At 35.3% G+C, this 18,827-nt stretch overlaps 1 protein-coding gene across 1 annotated transcript; it reads left to right on the forward strand.

Annotated features, from left to right (window-relative positions):
* The first annotated feature begins 5,378 nt into the window (after positions 1 to 5,378).
* LOC125472736 (transcription factor TGA2.3-like) lies at positions 5,379 to 11,804 on the forward strand. Its single transcript, XM_048574512.1, has 12 exons — positions 5,379 to 5,521; positions 5,748 to 5,923; positions 7,047 to 7,150; positions 7,692 to 7,768; positions 7,927 to 8,070; positions 8,264 to 8,341; positions 8,429 to 8,488; positions 8,623 to 8,700; positions 8,812 to 8,863; positions 9,427 to 9,698; positions 10,299 to 10,547; positions 11,223 to 11,804. The coding sequence occupies exons 2-12, from the start codon at positions 5,826 to 5,828 to the stop codon at positions 11,367 to 11,369; spliced, it is 1,359 nt and encodes a 452-aa protein (XP_048430469.1). The 5' UTR covers positions 5,379 to 5,521; positions 5,748 to 5,825; the 3' UTR covers positions 11,370 to 11,804.
* Positions 11,805 to 18,827: the final 7,023 nt, after the last annotated feature.

The raw sequence follows: 18,827 nt of genomic DNA on the forward strand, positions 1-18,827 counted from the left end.
TGCAATCTCGTTTTTCTTATTGCGTTTTCTTGTGAATACCCATTTGTAACCCACGAGGTTTACACCAGGCAGAGTTTGGACTACTGGTCCAAAAACATTCCGCCTTTCCAAGGAATTTAATTCTGCCTAGATTGCATCTTTCCACTTAAGCCAATCCTGTCTCTGTTTGCATTCATTAACAGAGTGGGGCTCAATATCATCACTTAATATGATTTCAGTGGCTACTGCGAATATGAATATATCATCGATGATTATTTCATTCCGATCCCATAATTTATTTGTACATGCATAATTTATGGAGATTTCTTTACTTTCATGTACCTCTATTTCTTCAGGGACATGTGTCTCATTAGGGACAATTTCTTTTTCTGAAAGTATAGAATTATGAATTGTGGATTTATCATACTCTTCTTGAATGATTTCATTTGGATTTAGTTGTGCCCTTGTCTTTCTCTTTCGAGGGGCTAAATCTTTTGAACCTGGAGGTCTACCACGCTTCAGGCGTGCACCAAATGAATCATTCGCTGCCACTTTATTTTGTCCAACAGGGACATCAATTCTTGCAGGTGCGTTTGCAGCTGGTATATGTTATTTTGTCACTTTCATAGTATCATTAAATGCATCTGACATTTGATTGGCAATACTTTGAAGATGACCGATCCTTTTCACTTCATTTTCAAATTTCGAGGATCAAAATGAGACAAGATGGGAACAACCCATGTCAGCTCTTTCCGTTCTTCTGGAACAGTCTTTTCTCCCCCTAACGACGAGAAGACTGTCTCATCAAAGTGACAATCAGCAAAACGAGCTGTAAACAGATCACCTGTCAAGGGTTCCAAATATCTAATGAGAGATGGTGAATCAAAACCCACGTAAATTTCCAGTTGGCGCTGGGGTCCCATTTTAGTGCGTTGCGGTGATGCAATAGGTACATAAACAGCACAACCAAAAACTTGTAAATGTGAAATATTTGGCTGATGTCCAAACATGAGTTGTACTGAGGAGTATTGGTGGTTGACTATAGGTCTCAATCGAACCAATGATGTAGCATGTAAAATGGCATGTCCCCATGCAGAAATTGGCAATTTTGTTTTCATAAGCAAAGTGCGGACTATTAACTAAAGTCGCTTAATCAATGTTTTTGCTAAACCATTTTGAGTTTGGACATGAGGAATAGGGTGTTCAACATCGATGCCCAATGTCATGCAGTAATCATCAAGGTTTAAGATGTAAATTCACCAGCGTTATCAAGTTGGATTGACTTAATAGGGTAATCTGGGAACTGTGCTCGTAATTTAGTTATCTGAGTAAGAAGTCTCGCAAAAGCTACATTCCGAGTAGACAAGAGATAAACATGTGACCATCTGGTAGATGCATCAACCAAAACCATAAAATATCGAAATGGTCCACAAGATGGTTGAATAGGCGCACAAATATCCCCTTGAATTCTTTGCAGAAATGATAGGGATTCAGCATCAACCTTTAGTTGTGATGGTCTAATTACCAACTTCCCTTGAGAACAAACCTTGCAAGGGTTATCATTTGAGATAGCAATGTGTCTGCTTAATAATGGATGTCCATTAGAGTTGGTAATGATCCTACGCATCATGGTAGATCCTGGGTGACCTAGACAGTCATGCCAAAACATGTAAACTTTTGAATTAATGAACTTCTGGTTCATGACATTATGTGATTCAATTGTTTTTATGTATGTATAATACAATCCACTCGACAAACCATGCAACTTCTCCAATATACGCTTATGGGTATCATTGGAGGTAATGCATAGATACTCCACATTTTTTGCACTTTTCATTTCAATGTGGTATCCATTTAAACGTATGTCTTTGAAACTCAACAAATTTCGAGTGGATCGAGTAGCGTACAATGCATTCTGTATGGACAATATTGTTCCATTTGGTAACATAATCTGGGCTTTCCCTAAGCCTTCAATTACATCTGAAGGTCCTGATATTGTTGTTACCCTTACTTTTGTAAGCATCAATCTTGAGAAATACTTTCGATCTCAAAGTATTGTATGCATAGTTGCGCAGTCTGCAAGATAAATATCTTTGCCATTTCTCATGTTTTGAGAATGACCATAGTTTTTATCCATGCTCTCTAAGTAAGAGAATCAAAGTTAAAAGCAAGTTATAACAGGAAATTTACATGCCACTTTTATTGAATTTGAAATGCAAGTTTTAAACTACAAGTTCAACATAATGAAAGTACATAAACGATTCAGTTGGACCAATATACTTCATTTCCCCTTTCCACAATAAAATCTGAAACATTTAGGTGGGTTGTGTTCAACTGCCCTGATAAGTCGCACACTGGATTAGGTGTATCCATTAGTCTAGTTTGGTCGAGGAAATTAGTCTTGACACCCTTCTCCTTGAGGGTGGCTTGATACAGATCCACCAGATGTTTTGGGGTACGACAAGTACGCGCCCAATGCCCATTGCCACCACACCTATGGCAGGCTCCTTCAGAGTTCCTGGAAGCATTGTTCATATGAGCTTTGCCTTTGTGGCGATTCACATTTTTGAAGCTTGTACCTGAATTATGCCTTAGAACCTGGTTGTGAAACTGAACTCCATGGTTCTTGCCTTTCCTGTTCCACCGATCTTGCTTGTGGCCACGTCCTCGTTTATGATTATCACCACCATAGGATGTGGCGTTCACCTCGAGGGAAGCAACATTCACTTCTGGGAATGGTGCAGATTCAGTAGGTCGAGAATGATGATTTTTTATTAGGAGCTCATTGTTTTGTTCAGCAACCAGGAGTACAGAGATCAGCTAGTTGTATTCAGTGTAGCATCACACTCTATACTACTGCTGGAGGAGCACGTTAAAGGCATGAAATGTGCTGAAAGTCTTTTCCAGCATATCTTCCTCAATAATGGTATCCCCACAGAGCTTCATCTGAGAGGTAATTCTGAACAACGCAGAATTGTACTCAACTACTGACTTGAAATCCTGAATCCTTAGGTGAGTCCACTCATAGCGAGCTCTTGGAAGAATCATCGTTGACTGGTGATTGTATCTAATTCTCAAAGTTTTCCAAAGAGCTAACGAATTTTCAACCGTTAAGTACTCACTCTTTAGTCCCTCATCAAGATGACGACGAATAAAGATCATGGCCTTCACCCGCTCTTTAGAGGATGAGTTGTTCTCTTCCCTAATGGTATCTCCAAGATTTCCTGCTTCCAGATGGATCTTGGTGTCCAGTACCTAGGTAAGGTAATTCTTCTCAGAAATATCTAGGACAGCATAATCAAGTTTTGTTAAGTTCGCCATTTTCTTTTCTGAAAGAAAAATGAGATATTTAAGAACTTGCAATAATATGTATTCTTGGAGGAATATAGTATTAGAACTTCTGGTTCTTACGAATTTTTTTCATTTTGATCTTCAGGCCAAAATGATAAGCAGTCGAAACTTCTGGCTCGAGATTTTCAAGGTGAATGAGGAGGGCGATTGTACCGCACCATTCTCATTGAAATAATATAACATAGAATGGGCGATTATTCCGCATCACTCAAGTAGCAGGAAAATTTAAATACGCAGAGTAGTGTGGGTGATTATACTGCTCCACCTAAAATTGCAATGAAATTAAACTGCAGACAAATTTAAATATGCAGGGTAGGGTGGGTGATTATACCGCTCCACCTAAAATTTGCAGTAAAATTAGATATGTAGTCCAAGATAGACGATGATACCACACCATCTTGGATCGCAGTAAGAATAAATTTGCAGTTCAAGATGGGCGATTGTACCGCATCATCTTGGATTGCAGTAAAATTAACATAAATAAATATTGGGTTAGTAATCAATATCTACACCAAACAAGAAATCAAAGATATATGTAACTGTTAGTTTGAGAACTAGAAGCAGGCATGGAGCAAATAGTTCGTCGCGAGGGTATACAACGCAGTTGAGGCAGAGGAAGAAGATGAATAGTAAAAACCTTAAAGGAAACATTTTTTCTTTCTTTCGTTCGGCGAAGAGAAATGAGAGAATGATTATATTTTAGAAACTCGTACTAATAACGTGTTATAAATATGTAAAAGTTAGAGAGATAACCTTTTTAGTGATAGGTGCGAGGTAGATATAAAGTACCACACCGGAAATATAACTTAAGTGGATGACAAATAAAAGACAGAGGAATAGATGATGTTATTGATCTTTCTTTCTTTCTTTCAGTCTGTATGTTTTTCTGTGTATTGAAAGCATATGGAGTGCTCTATTTATAGAGCAACTCTAATACTGATGCATTAATTATACATTGAAAGTTTACAGTACTTCCTTTGACAACACAACCTCCATGCATTTCCAAATTCCACATTCATATGCCAAGGTTTTCGTTCATCTTCCAAGGATTTCAATATTACTGTGCCAAGGTTATTGTGGGCATTCATTACCCACTAGCATTTTCAACAAACGCCACTTTTTTTGAAGTCCAAATTGGATTGAATTTGATAAAGTTCAAATTCCAACACAACTCTCACATAGCAGCAGTCCATTTCGTTATTCCTTCATTCTTTCTTTATAGTTCTTCCTAAAAATTCACACTTATCTCCGACTATTATTTCTACAAAACTCACACAAAACACATCAAACTCACCAATTTAATATAAAATCATGACCAAATAATAAGTAAAAGAGGTATAAAACATGCATATAATATCACCCTAACAAGGAGACCAAAATTTTAATTAAATTTACAAACCAAATAATTTGTTGTTAATACGAATTAAGTATGTTAATCAATGCTTAAGTAATAATCCAATCATCAACAACCTAATTATTTGATTTATAAAATTAATTTAAAAATTTTAATATCACTAACATTATCCAAAAAAAAAGAAGGTTTACTTCCTTCCCATTCGAAAAAAGCAAAAGTGTATTTTATGGTTAAGAACGTGAAATTAAAGGAAATGGGGGCAGTATTATATTCATTAAAACAAAAAGGAAAATTCTTATATTAACATAAAATAGGGGAAATTTTTTATAAATTAACATAAAATTGGGGAAAAGAAGAAAGCAGTAAAATAAAGACAAAAAAGGAAACAAGGAAACTCATAAAATAAAAATGGAGGTGAGCTTTGAAAGGTGAGCTCTGGAAGGGAGATGGTATCATCAGGACGTCATCCGCCTTCTATTCTCTCTCTCTCTCTCTCTCTCTCTCTCTCTCTCTCAACCTCTTGAAGAAAATAAACAAAGTTAAAGTGCTCAAAATTCAAGGTGGGCCTCTTGGACCGAAGTTTCCAGCCCTCTGATGGCATATATAAATAAAGAATAATAATATTATTATGGGGAGAGGATCAAAAGGTCAAAGGGACTTGGTATTTATCCTCACAAAGCTTCACAGGGTTAGGGTTTTGTTTTAGCTCGGCTTCCAATTTCAGCTTCCGGGTTTTGCTTAATTTCTGGAAATTCACTGCCTTGAGCTCTGATTCTTCATCTTCTTTGCTGGACTTCAAACTTTAGGGTTTGTTTGTTTATACAGCTTTTACTATTGGTAAGTAAGCTATCTTATGCTACTGCTTCTGGTTTTTGTGAACTTTCATTTCTTCAGTCGGTAGGTGGCTTTTGATTGGATTTCTATTTTGTGTATATGTATTTAGAGCTAAAATCTTTCTGGTAAATTGCGTAGCTAGGACTTTGAATTTTGAATTTTGGTTCGAAAAGTCTCTTGTGTTTTGAATTTTAGGAGTTTCTGAATATTGGGTTTTTGGTTATTTCAGTGGAGGGGTTGTTGAAGGTGGGTTTCTTTGGTTTTGGGATTGGTGGCGCCGCGGCGGCAGTGATGATGATGTTGATCCATGGGCAGTAGAAGAGTGAAAGTTGATGCAAATGATGGTAATAAAGTTGTGACCGACATGCCGAGCTTTGTTCCTCCAGTACCCACTCCCAATCCCACGTCAGTATTCGCTTACAGTCCTAAATTTTTACATATTTATTGTATTATATTGTTCTTATCTTTTAAGTTTAATTGGCAGTAGTATAGATCCTTGATTTTTTAATATGTTTCCTTGGGCGTTCAGTTAGTTTAGAAGCTGTGGTCTGGCAGCGGCCTCTGTGCTGCTAGAACATGAATATAATTTTGGTAGAATTGTTGGTGCCATATGCTGCTGATATTAAAATCTCATGCTTTGTCCGGTGGTTGGACAGTATCCGCAAAAGGAACATAAATTAGAACTTAGAATCCTACAGTCTAACGGGTGGAATGGAATAACCACCACTTAAAATGACTAGGCCCTTTGTCTACTACTCTTTTATATTGTAACCCAAACAGCATATAAATGTTAGTATCTGAAGTTTATTCTTACCATATGCTTGAAGTTAAATAGAGTGCTAAGTTACAAGTAACCATTGGAAATTTATCAGATTGATGCATCAACAGCTCAAGTTTGTGTAAAAAGTATGGGGATTTAATATGGCATAACGTCTTTCCACGGTATAAACAATGTTTGCCAATGATTTGAGGCAAGGGAGTTATAGCTTTGTTTTTTCAGTTTTTGTATGACTGAAATGATAACAAAAAATAGAGCCAACGAACAGGACAAAAGAAAATTGCAACTGGATACTATTGTTCTGTTATGGAGGAATTGTTTTTCCCAATTTGATTTGAAATTATGCGACTGTTCATTGAAACAAACAGAGTAGCTGTATTATTGTTGTATCTAGTATTAATTATTAAAGTCTGTTCCGATTTGCTTATTTGCATACAAGAATATGATAATAATGATCCTAAAATTAAGGAACAGGACATATGCTACTTGAGATGTTTCCATGACCTTTAATTTGGTAACCATTTCTTCATCTGTTTACATCATGATTGAAGAAGCTTCTTAACATGTTTACGTTTGACTCTTTTTTTTTTTTTTGTGAGGAGGGGGGGGGGGGTTTGGTAGTTGAATTATGATTTCTGATGGTACCTTTTTGGCCTTATCATTCTGGCCAATGTATATGGATTTAGTTCCTTTTTTGTTGATTGCATTTGTCATTTTGGTAGTCATGATTCTGATGATTTGTGCTTTCAGTGGCACAGAGGGGAGCTCCATTCGTTCATCTCGGATTTCAGACTTTAGAACTCTTGAGCAAACTCTTGGATTTCGCATAGAGGATGCTGTTGACATTGGGAGAAGTATGTAACAAATATCTTGGTGTTTATCAGAAGCAAAATTCAATACTAGCAATTTTCCTATTCTTGTTTCTTTAAGTTGTTATTATGACAGTTCTTTGAATTTTAACGTGGTTGAACATATAAATTGTCTTATGATTTTCATACTCGGTAAATGAGCTTATGGATAAGGTTTTCTTAGTGTTCTAGTCAGCTTCCATGTTTAGTTTCCTAGTGCCTGGTTGTAGGTGTTTACTTGAATGACCTATCAGCTGAGATATACTCCTACGTTCTTGGAAGCTACTGTTCTAGTCCTGTTGTTCAATTCTTACCTTAAAACAGATCCTATTCTTCATTGGCTTTCTGAAGTGTGACTTCAGAAGCACAAGTAATTTCTGGCAGTTTTGGAGTATGATGAAGAGAAAGTGATTCTGATTCTGTTTTTTAAGTAAAAGGGGGCGTATGTAATATGTATATACACACGTACTGTCAGATAATATTTACTTTTGTTATGGTATCTCTTTGATTTTGACTTGTAATCACTTGATTATTGTTGATTTTTTAGGTCCAATGTTTAGTCAAAACAAGTTAAATCGCCAGGCAGTGGGAAGTAGTGATGCCCAATTTGGTGGTTTAAACAAGGTAATTTTGTATCTTCTCCCTCCCCCTCACAAAAGAACAAGAAAAATGAGAAATGAAAATGAAAACAGGATTAAAAAGATTAAACTTGCAAGCATTCTGGAATTCAGTCGCTTGCATCTTTGGAAATAAACCTTTTTGTTTCTTTTGTGGGATCTCAGCTTATGCCACTGCAAAAAGAGCCACAGCCAAATTTGCTCTCTGTGTCACGTAGCAATCATGAGAACTGGGGGGAGTCCAATATGGCAGATGGAAGCCCCAGGACTGATACTTCAACAGATGACACAGAAGATAAAAATCAGAAGGTAACATCTCCTGCTTCCACTTTTGCTACTTATTTTTTCATTCTTGTATCCAAGATTCAAAGTGACATATCCTTCATTTTGCCATACAAAATTATTTTGCTGCTGAGAATATTCGTTCTTCATTTGATTTTGGCTGCTTTTTATTTTTTTATTTTTTTTTTATGGTGAAATTAAATTCATTGTTCTTGTGCAGATTGAAGGGAATCAAATGACTGCTCTTCTAGCTTCTGATTCCAGTGACAGGTCAAAAGAAAAATCTGGGGATCAAAAGGTTTGGTAACTTAAACTAAATATACCATTAAATTATCATCTTGCATGATTATTGGATTACCTTTTACCGTGCAACCATTCTCTACAGACATTGCGTAGACTTGCTCAAAATCGTGAAGCTGCCAGGAAAAGCAGATTACGGAAAAAAGTAGGTTACTATTCAAGTATTTTTAGGAGTTTATTATTTTTCCCTTTATTCATTGTTAGTGTTCCCTATCTAGTAAGAGTCATGCTTACTGTTCTTTGTGGGGAAGTAATATTATGTTATGTTTCTTCTCTCAGGCATATGTACAACAACTTGAGAGTAGTCGGCTGAAATTAACTCAGCTCGAGCAAGAGCTTCAGCGAGCCCGTCAGCAGGTTGGGTTTTGTTGTCTGTATATGCTTGCATCTAATATATCATATATTTTTCATTCCTGAAATGGAAGGGCATGGGTGTCCTGTATCATATTAATGGCTTTATTTTTACAGGGAATATTCATTTCAAGCTCTGGAGATCAATCACATTCAATGAATGGAAATGGTATTTGAACCTGTTAATCTCATGTTTTCACTGGTTAATTTTTCCTGGACTTGAAATTTTGAAATTGATCGCAGAGGTGTAAATCAGCGTGCCTTAATATGCATATGTATGTTAAAGAAATTTAGTGTAAAGATGGGGTTAGGCCTTCTCTGCATTAACATTGTGATGTAGTAAGTCAAATATTTTGGGTGGATACTTCTACAGCTTCTTTGCTTTCGATTGTTCTATAATGTTGGTACCCAGTCTTTTGCAATTGGTTCCAAGCATGTCATGAACATTTAAATTATGGGTCTGTTTTTCATGTTAATAACGGTGTAGTTGCTAGCATGTTGGATGATGTTGTTCTTATGTTGTGTGATCATAAGGCAATATTCTATTCCTAGACAGTTTGGAAACATAAGATTCTTATGCTGTTAGATTATGATCTGGACCACACACCAGGTTGACAATCTGGCAAGATGGCATTATGTTGCTGAACTGTCTGGCATGAGAACATATGTTTCCCACTTAACTGATATTTGATGGTAAAATATTGTTGTTTTATTTGTATTTTTATTTCATAGGTGCTTTGGCATTTGATGTGGAATATGCAAGGTGGCTAGAAGAGCACAACAGGCAAATAAATGAGTTGAGGGCTGCCGTTAATTCACATGCGGGTGACACTGAACTTCGTACTGTTATTGATAACGTCATTGCACACTACGATGACATTTTTAGACTAAAGGGAACTGCAGCAAAAGCTGATGTTTTCCACATCTTATCAGGAATGTGGAAAACACCAGCTGAAAGGTGTTTCATGTGGATTGGCGGCTTCCGCTCATCTGAGCTCCTTAAGGTGAAAATTTGTGCTCCCTACTCTGTTGATATTTGATATGGTGATAATCCCCCTATCAACATTTATCTTCCGAGGCTTACAAAATCTATATAAAAAAAAAATTTCGACCATTTTAGTTTCTGCACAATTCCATCTCCTGGTGTATGATATGTTATTTTTAACATTTTGTTCCCTTGTTTTCTCCCAATGTGTTAACCTATTGACATGAAACTATTGTTTATGACATTTTGAGTTGGGGCTATCAGCCTAACATCATGTTTTGATATGACGGAAATGAGGCAATGTTGGATCTATGGCTTCAATTCTACATCTACTAGTTTATGGATCACCCACACCAAACATAGCCATGTCATATATGCTCACAAAATCATGTACATGGAAACGAGTATTTCTATGGCACGATTGCTATTAATGGAAATTCTTAGTGCCCAACTTTGAAATTAATGAGTCAGCACAATTGATGTTTCTTTTTCTGTTAAGAAAGTAGTTAATGAGCTGTCAAAATTCATTTCATATATACGTGGACATAATACATTTATTCTGTCCTATCTTCTCGATTAGATCTCTGCGTCCCGTTAATCTGTTTTGACATTGGTGCAGCTTCTGGTGAGTCAATTGGAACCCTTAACGGAGCAGCAATTGGTAGGTATTTATAACCTGCAGCAATCATCCCAGCAGGCTGAAGATGCTCTGTCACAAGGGATGGAGGCATTGCAGCAATCCCTTTCTGAGACCTTGGCAAGTGGCTCACCTGCGCCATCAGGATCATCTGGGAATGTAGCAAACTATATGGGTCAAATGGCCATGGCCATGGGAAAGCTAGGAACCCTTGATGGGTTCCTCCGCCAGGTGAATTTCCTGAATAGTTAATTCCACTAGCTTGCTTTTCCGGTGTGACGACAATTAATTGCTTCAATTACAAATAGTTAAAAATAAAAACTGAATCACGAATAGGCCGGTATTGCTGAGTGACATATCTGGAGAAATGATATCGCTTTGGTGTTGGAACCTGTAGGTTGAATGGAACCACATTGCTTTTAGTATTATACTAAAAAGATAAGCTTGTATTCTACGTTTCTATTCTTCATTTTGTTTTGTTGGCCCTAAATTTCACCCATACAATATATAGTCCTTATTGATTGTTTTCAAATATGAAATGAACTGTTGTCCCTTGAGACAAAAAAACTCGGTTCTCCTTTTAAACGCAATTATACCATCTTTGTCTTACAAGAAGTTTGTTGCACGGAAGGCATGTTTAACAAGATTTGTTCACAAACTTGGTGATTTGGCCTAAGATAGGTTGCAATGTCTGTCTCAAAGGACTTCCTTTTAGTCTTGCCTAAAACATCTGAAACGTTAATTGTTATTTTTGTTTCTTTATGTACATGCATCTAGGGCACCCGGGCTATATGCTAAAATAACCTTGTCCTTCTATGAATGTAATTAATACCTTATTTTTGTAGTTTGTCAGTGTTCAGTATTTCTGCGCCTTATTTGTTTCATTCTCGTTTTGTCAATTACCAGGCTGATAATCTTCGGCAACAAACATTGCAACAAATGCATCGTATACTGACGACTCGGCAATCAGCTCGTGCACTCCTTGCAATAAACGATTATTTTTCACGTCTTCGAGCCCTCAGTTCTCTATGGCTTGCCAGGCCTAGGGAGTGATAGGCATTAGATTCCTTTATCTGAAGTTCATCAATAAGGTTGGCTAGTCTCGGAACTCAAATTAGCACCATGAACCGAGGGCCATATGATTAGATGATAGATGGACTTCAGCTATCTGGGCATCACAAACCTGGTTAAGGTGCGCGGAAGTCAAATTATTGTTCATAGTGTCCATCAAAGTTATCGGTGGTTGTCACATATGTTTGCGTAGATGATGTATTCTGTCCAAAACTGTAGTATGAATAATCTGGAAATGGTAGTTATGTAATAGAAGTGAGGGAATAGAATAGTGCTATTATTATAGGTTACAGATTGTCAATTTGTATACCAAAAATCAGATGATGTCAGAGTGAAAATGGTTTGCATTTTCTTTAGCTTTGACATGTACATATGTTGTCTCAATATTATTGGCTATATTATTTAACTGGTCTGCCATTCTGGGTGTTATGTGTAACATTCACTGCGCGTGTGAATTTGTCCGAATTTACTAAATAATGTTCTTGGCAGTTGGCGATTTGTGAGGTTTTGCGCCTTAGGTAGCAGTTTTTCGTGTGTTTGGAGGATGGAGTCGGAATCTTTGAACGAATTAGCTGCTGTGTTGTGAAACTTGTTGGATTATGATGCCGTATGAATGGCAAGAATTAGACCTGGCAATTTATTACACGATCCGTTAACACGACACGTAAACGACACGAAAATAACGGGTTTCGGGTCAACACGATAACTAATCGGGTCATTATCGGGTCACACGATAATAACCCGTTAATAACGGGTCCTTAACAGGTTTACACGAGAGTGACACGCGGGTAACCTGTTTCGACACGATAAGAAAAATGCTATTTTGATGATTTTAATTTTTTAAACTACTAAAAAAAACTTACTATAAAATGCAATAGATATAATGAATATGTATATATTGTTTATTAATTATTATTCTATATAAATTTTAAATTTTAAGTTTTATTTATTTATTTATTTTTATAGTATATTATAGGCAAAGATTGAGATTAAAAATCATAAAACACATTAAAAATAAAAATATCAAGTAATTTAAAAATACCAAAAACATAAAAAAATTATAATAATTAATTTTCCGCCTAATATTTCAAGAGTTTCATCCATTTCCCACCTAATGTTTGGGAAATTTTGCAACCTATACCCATCCATTTCCCGCCTAATGTTTAACCCAAAGAAAAAAAATAACCAGCTTTTTTTTTTTTCTTTTTTTATCTCTTATAACATTTTAACTTGAATAAAAATAAAATACGTAATAAAAAACATAAATGTAATTTTATTATTAAATATCATCACATACTAATTCAAACATAGTCTAATTAACACTTAAAATATATAAATAATTAATATATTTATTCAAAGTCATCAAAACGATAAGATTCACTAACGCTTAAAGTTTATTTATACTTTCATTAAGTATAACATCAATGCATATCCCATCAAAACGATGAGAGTATGAATAAACTTTTAAATGTTAGTGAATTTATCGTTTTGACGGGATACGTATCCTACAAAACTAATTTCAACAATCCAACCGTCAAACTTGTTTATACATGCTTCGAGATCGCATACTCCAAAAATTGCAAAAAACAAACATTCAGAGATGAAGTAATGAGACAAAACTTTTCAACGGTTATAAACGAAAAATCACGATTTAACGGTTATTTTAACTCTGATTTTGATGATTTTGTACAGCTACACTCCTTGACCTTATATGAATACAATGAATGAATTCGATCTTCAATTTAAAATATTTACACTAGTGGATACTACAAATCTTATGTTATACTTAATGAAAGTATAAATAAACTCTTAAGTATTAGTTAATGTATCGTTTTGATGGGATACGCATCCTATGAAACTAATTTCAATGATCCAACCGTCAAACTTGTTTATACATGTTTCGAGATCGCATACACCAAAAATTACAAAAAACAAACATTCAGAGATCAAGTAACGAGACAAAACTTTTCGACGGTTATAAATGAAAAATCACGATTTAACGGTTATTTTAACTTTGATTTTGATGATTTTTTACAGCTACACTCCTTGATCTTATATAAATACAATGAATAAATTCGATCTTCAATTTAAAATATTTACACTAGTGGATACCACAAAATCTTATGTTATACTTGATGAAAATATAAATAAACTCTTAAGTGTTGGTGAATCTATCGTTTTGATGGGATACGCATCTTACAAACTAATTTCAATGATCCAACCGTCAAACTTGTTTATATATGCTTCAAGATCACATATGCCAAAAATTGCAAAAAACAAACATTCAGACATCAAGTAATAAGACAAAACTTTTCGACGGTTATAAACGAAAAATCACGATTTAACGGTTATTTTAACTCCGATTTTGATGTTTTTTTATAGCTACACTCCTTGACCCTAAACAAATACAATGAATGAATTCGATCTTCAATTTAAAATATTTACACTAGTGGATACCACAAAATCTTATGTTATACTTGATGAAAGTATAAATAAACTCTTAAGTGTTAGTGAATTTATCGTTTTGATGTGATACGCATCCTACGAAACTAATTTCAACGATCCAACTGTCAAACTTGTTTATATATGCTTCGAGATCACATACGCCAAAAATTGCAAAAAACAAACATTCAGAGATTAAGTAATGAGACAAAACTTTTCAATGGTTATAAACGAAAATTCAAGATTTAACGGTTATTGTAACTCTGATTTTGATGATTTTTTACAGCTACACTCCTTGACCCTAAATGAATACAATGAATGAATTCGATCTTCAATTTAAAATATTTATATTAGTGGATACCACAAAATCTTATGTTATACTTGACGAAAGTATAAATAAACTCTTTAGTGTTAGTGAATCTATCGTTTTGATGGGATACACATCCTACGAAACCAATTTCAACAATCCAACCGTCAAACTTGTTTATATATGTTTCGAGATCGCATACGCGAAAAATTGCAAAAAAAAAACATTCAAAGATCAAGTAATGAGACAAAACTTTTCGACGGTTATAAACGAAAAATTACGATTTAACGGTTATTTTAACTCTGATTTTGATGATTTTTTACAGCTACACTCATTGACCCTATATGAATACAATGAATGAATTCGATCTTCAATTTAAAATATTTACACTAGTGGATACCATAAAATCTTATGTTATACTCGATGAAAGTATAAATAAGTGTGGATTTTTAAAACCCTCCAAATCTCATGAGCAATGTTATTTATTTGAGTGAAAAATTAATAATAATAAGTGTTAAAAATGTAATCACTCGTAATGAAAATGCCCAACCAAACTCAGGTTCGTCAATAGATTGTGATCAAATTCTTGATGAACTAATTTCTTTGGAGCAGGGCTCACAAAATCAAGCCAATGAGGCTTAACAAGGAGAATATTGGCAGCCATATAAGGAGTTCTATGCAACGCCTATGCAGCCACCACAGTCTGCCTCGCAACAATTCCAACCAAATTCAGGTTAATCAATAGATTGTGCTCAAATTCTTGATGTACTAACTTCTTGGATGCAGGAATTACAAAATCAAGCCCAAGTGATGAGTGAATTGAAGAATCAAATGGGAGAAATCGCGGAATTCATAGGGCAAATGCAAGAACAAAGTGAACTATCCGACTTAACTGTTGAAATTGCTAAAGCTATCACCTTGGAAAGTGGCATGGAGGTTGAAGATGAACCCAAGATGTCCAAACCAAGCCAAAACGTGGATGAACAGCTGTTGCTCGATGAAGAGGAGGATAACAAGGCCATGGCAAGGGAAGAACCACCTTTGCCGCAACCCTGTATGCCCTCTATGCCGTCCACTACAACCAAGGTAAGCCCAAATTCAATTCGTCTTGACCCTGTTCCACCAAATGTCCCTATTCCTTGTAGGATCATGCAATCCAAGGAAGAAGATGGTGAGACAGGCATCTTCGAAACCTTTCCAAAGAATCAAGAGCAAGAAATGGCTGGGGAATGTCTAGAATTCATCAAAGAGGATATACTTGAGACAACAATTCCCAAAGAAGTTGGATTTTATGACATGGGACAAGTCATAACTCTCAAAACACCAAATCTGGCTGAATTTTCTAGTCCTACAACTTTCGAAGGGGTGTTTATTCTTGAGTTCATGTCAGAGCACACAGGTCAGCCACCTCCCCGAATTTCAATTTTGTTTTATACTAATATGTTGTTAATGATTCAGGCACCCACTCTAGAATTTAAACCATTACTGGATCATCTCAAGTATCACCTCCCATTCAAAGATCAATTCCATCCCATGGGACCTAGAGGAGCTTAAAAGGAGGTATCGTCCGGCTGGAAGACGTTAAAGCAAGTGCTTCTTGGGAGGCAACCCATGCATTCAAATAAAGAAGACCTAGGAATCTCCGGCTCCACAACCAGATTTGCGTTCCTAAACCCTACTCTTTATTGCTTTTACTTTGCCATGATTGTCATGTTTGTTAGTTGTGTTGTTTGATTGTTTGCGTTTGAGTCTTTGTTTGAAACATTGAGGACAATGTTTGGTTTAAGTGTTGGAGGGGGGGGGGGGGAGAGGGGGGGTAAACAAAGTGTTTTTCATAAAAATTCGTTGGATTTTATCACTTATCACTTCTAAAGTTGTTATTCACTGTTTTTAAGTGTTTTTAGTGTGTTTTGAGGTGTTGTAATGTGTCTTAAACAGAAAATCCGAAAATTTGAAAAAAAAATTGAAAAAGAGTGTTTAAAAAACCCAAAAAGAGTCATTTTTAGAGTCGTTTTTGTTTTTATGTTTGTTTGTGTCTTAGGGTACCTTCCAACACAATGATGAGGATTTGGTTTTTAATTGCATGACTGTTAAAGAAAGTTACAAACATGGATGGAAGTTTGATATGCTCTTTGGTTTATGCTTAGTTGTAGTTGTCATTTACGAATTCACATGTAATCACAAAAAGGAAAAAATCAGTTTTTGTAACATGCTTGAAGGAAGAAACTCAATAACTAACGCTACAATCCTAAGAGACTTGAGCCTAAACTTTATTTCGAGAGTTATTAATTTTGATGTTTTTGTTTTCTAAAGTCATTTCATGATCTCATTATTTCTTTGCTTGGTTGCTACTTAGAATGCGTTTCATTATAGATCCAAATACTAGAACTCATGCCCGTTTCATTCAAAGCATAAAATTGAGTGCATAACAAATAACAAGATGAAGTTATTTAGTTAAAACCAGAGCCAAAAAGCCTTACCCTTTGTATATGTATTGTAGGTTTAACCCCTTTGAGCCTTAGTTAGCCTATTTTCTTTGTTAGCCACATTATCCTTACCTAGCCTAGAATAGGACTATCCATACCCTTGTTCTTAAATAATAGTGGAGCATGACTTAGAGGGAATTCCTTTGATCTACAACTTGCAGGAAAACAAATGTGGGGGAAGGTTTTTTGTTGGAAACCTATGAGGTTGTACGTTTAGTGTGCCAAAGGAAGAAAAGGGCATGAAAGAAAAAAAAAGAAAAAAAAGAAGAAGAAGAAAAAGTTGAGAAAAGAAAGAAAAAAGTTGAGAAGTAAGTGAGATTGAACTCACAAGTATTGGTTGTTGAATAAAGGGTCCAAAAGTTTGAATCTGGCCCTAAGTGTTGTGTGAATCTCCCATGGGTGTTTAGAGTTGATTTCTGCATTCAAAAGTGAATTCTAAGTGTTTATTTCATTATTTTGCTTACTATCGCTTTAAGAACTTTTATTTAACTTTACCTTTCTTTGTTAGCCAATACCTTAGCCCCGTTACAACCCTTAGACTTCTGTCTTGATTGTTATGTGTTTCAATATGTGGAGTTTAGAATTGGTACGAGCATATGGTATCCTTGGTTCTTGCGTCTAAGTAGTGGCATTCCGTTCATGAAATCATATACATGTTGATAATTCCAGAAAGTGCCTTCTTTGTTATAACATATGTGACTGCTAATCTACATGTTTACATCAATCTTCTCACATATACCTAGTATAGGGAATGTAGTTAGAAATCTGTGTGAAAATAAAGAGTATATCTGTTGAGGAAGTGAGGGATTCTCTAAGGCATGTTACTACATTCAAAATGCTATTTTAATTGATTAAATGCGAGTTAGTGAGTGGTGACTGCTATTAAGTATATGCTCGAGGGTAGGGATATCTAAAATCTGTGGAAGTAGTGATTTTTAACATGTCATGTTGCATTGAAAAATCCTTGAGGCAATTGTTGGAAGGTTTAGGTTGTGTTTGAGTTAAACTGGATGCATTTTACCCCATTTTGTGTTACTATGCAGTTATATGTACTTTAGGATCAATTTGAAAGCAAAAGATGTTAAAATATGCCCTTTTTGGAGTTAATCCTTATTCAAACGTGGAGAGAAGTTTAATGGCCTGTTTTGAAGCCCAAATAAAGTTGTTACTTATTTTGAAGTCCAAATAAAGAATCCAAGATGAATCTGGCTTGTTAGAAGATCAGGAGCAGAATGGGAAATGAATTGGGATATCTAACCTGATTTGGAGGTGCCAAATAAGGCAAAAACGTGCAAAATAAAAGCTAAGGTGCTAGGATCACTTTGGAATATCTTCCAGCCTTTTTTACCCCATAACGTGCAAAATTGGGATATCTAGCCTGATTATAAGGATCTATTTTTCCTCACTTTTTTCATTCACTCTTAGAAAACCCTAGCCGTTCCGTACACTTTCACCACTACTAAAGACTCATTGCAAAAGGCTATTCTTGGAGAAGTTCTACATCAGAATTGCTTCAAGGGTTTCCTTTCCAAAATTTATTTTCACTCATGTTGTGTATTTTTGTTTTAATTTATGTGAACATGATGTGTAACTAAGTTCATAGCTTGGGATTTTGATGTAGCCTTGCAAAACTAATCCATGTTTTTAAGTTAAAGTATTCAGTTTATCAATCTGCTGCCTATTTCATTCTGAATCGATTGTTAAATTTGTTTGTTGATTTTAATGTTTGATCACCATTAGGGTTAACTATAGATCATTTAATCAAGATTATAGTAAACATCATGCTTAGTAGGTAGACATGTGAATGAATGAAGTGAATGCTATGCAAACATCTTGCCATGTATTTTCTTTGGTTCTTTAACGTTTTCTTGCATGCTAAAGACTCTTAATTAGGAATTGAAGTTGAACATCCCATTTAGGTTGTAGATTAGGAGAATTTGATCAAAACCACACATTATATGGCTGATCATATATATGTAAAATGAATTGAGGAAATAGGTTGGTAGTTGAATACATCATAACTTTATAAACGTGGAATTGGTTTTTTAATGGTGAATTCAAATCCCTGGCCTCATTTCCATTGTTTCTACACCAATATATTTTTCGCTACTACATTCCTGCATTTTAATTTAATTAAGTGTACAGCACAAAAACTACTCTCAATTGGTTACTTTCATTCTTTAGTTAGGGTTCTTTCAATGTTTG

Source organism: the organism of the source record quoted next, unplaced genomic scaffold, assembly GCF_019419815.1.
Source record: "Pyrus x bretschneideri cultivar Hongxiangsu unplaced genomic scaffold, Pyrus_bretschneideri_v1 Contig72, whole genome shotgun sequence".
In the NCBI taxonomy this organism is placed as follows: domain Eukaryota; kingdom Viridiplantae; phylum Streptophyta; class Magnoliopsida; order Rosales; family Rosaceae; genus Pyrus; species Pyrus x bretschneideri.

Coding starts and splice junctions, on each gene's coding strand:
- LOC125472736 (XM_048574512.1), top strand. CDS start 5,826: ATGGGCAGTAGAAGAGTGAAAGTTGATGCAAATGATGGTAATAAAGTT. Junction 7,151..7,691: donor TGCTGTTGACATTGGGAGAA/GTATGTAACAAA, acceptor TTGATTTTTTAG/GTCCAATGTTTAGTCAAAAC. Junction 9,699..10,298: donor GCTCATCTGAGCTCCTTAAG/GTGAAAATTTGT, acceptor ACATTGGTGCAG/CTTCTGGTGAGTCAATTGGA.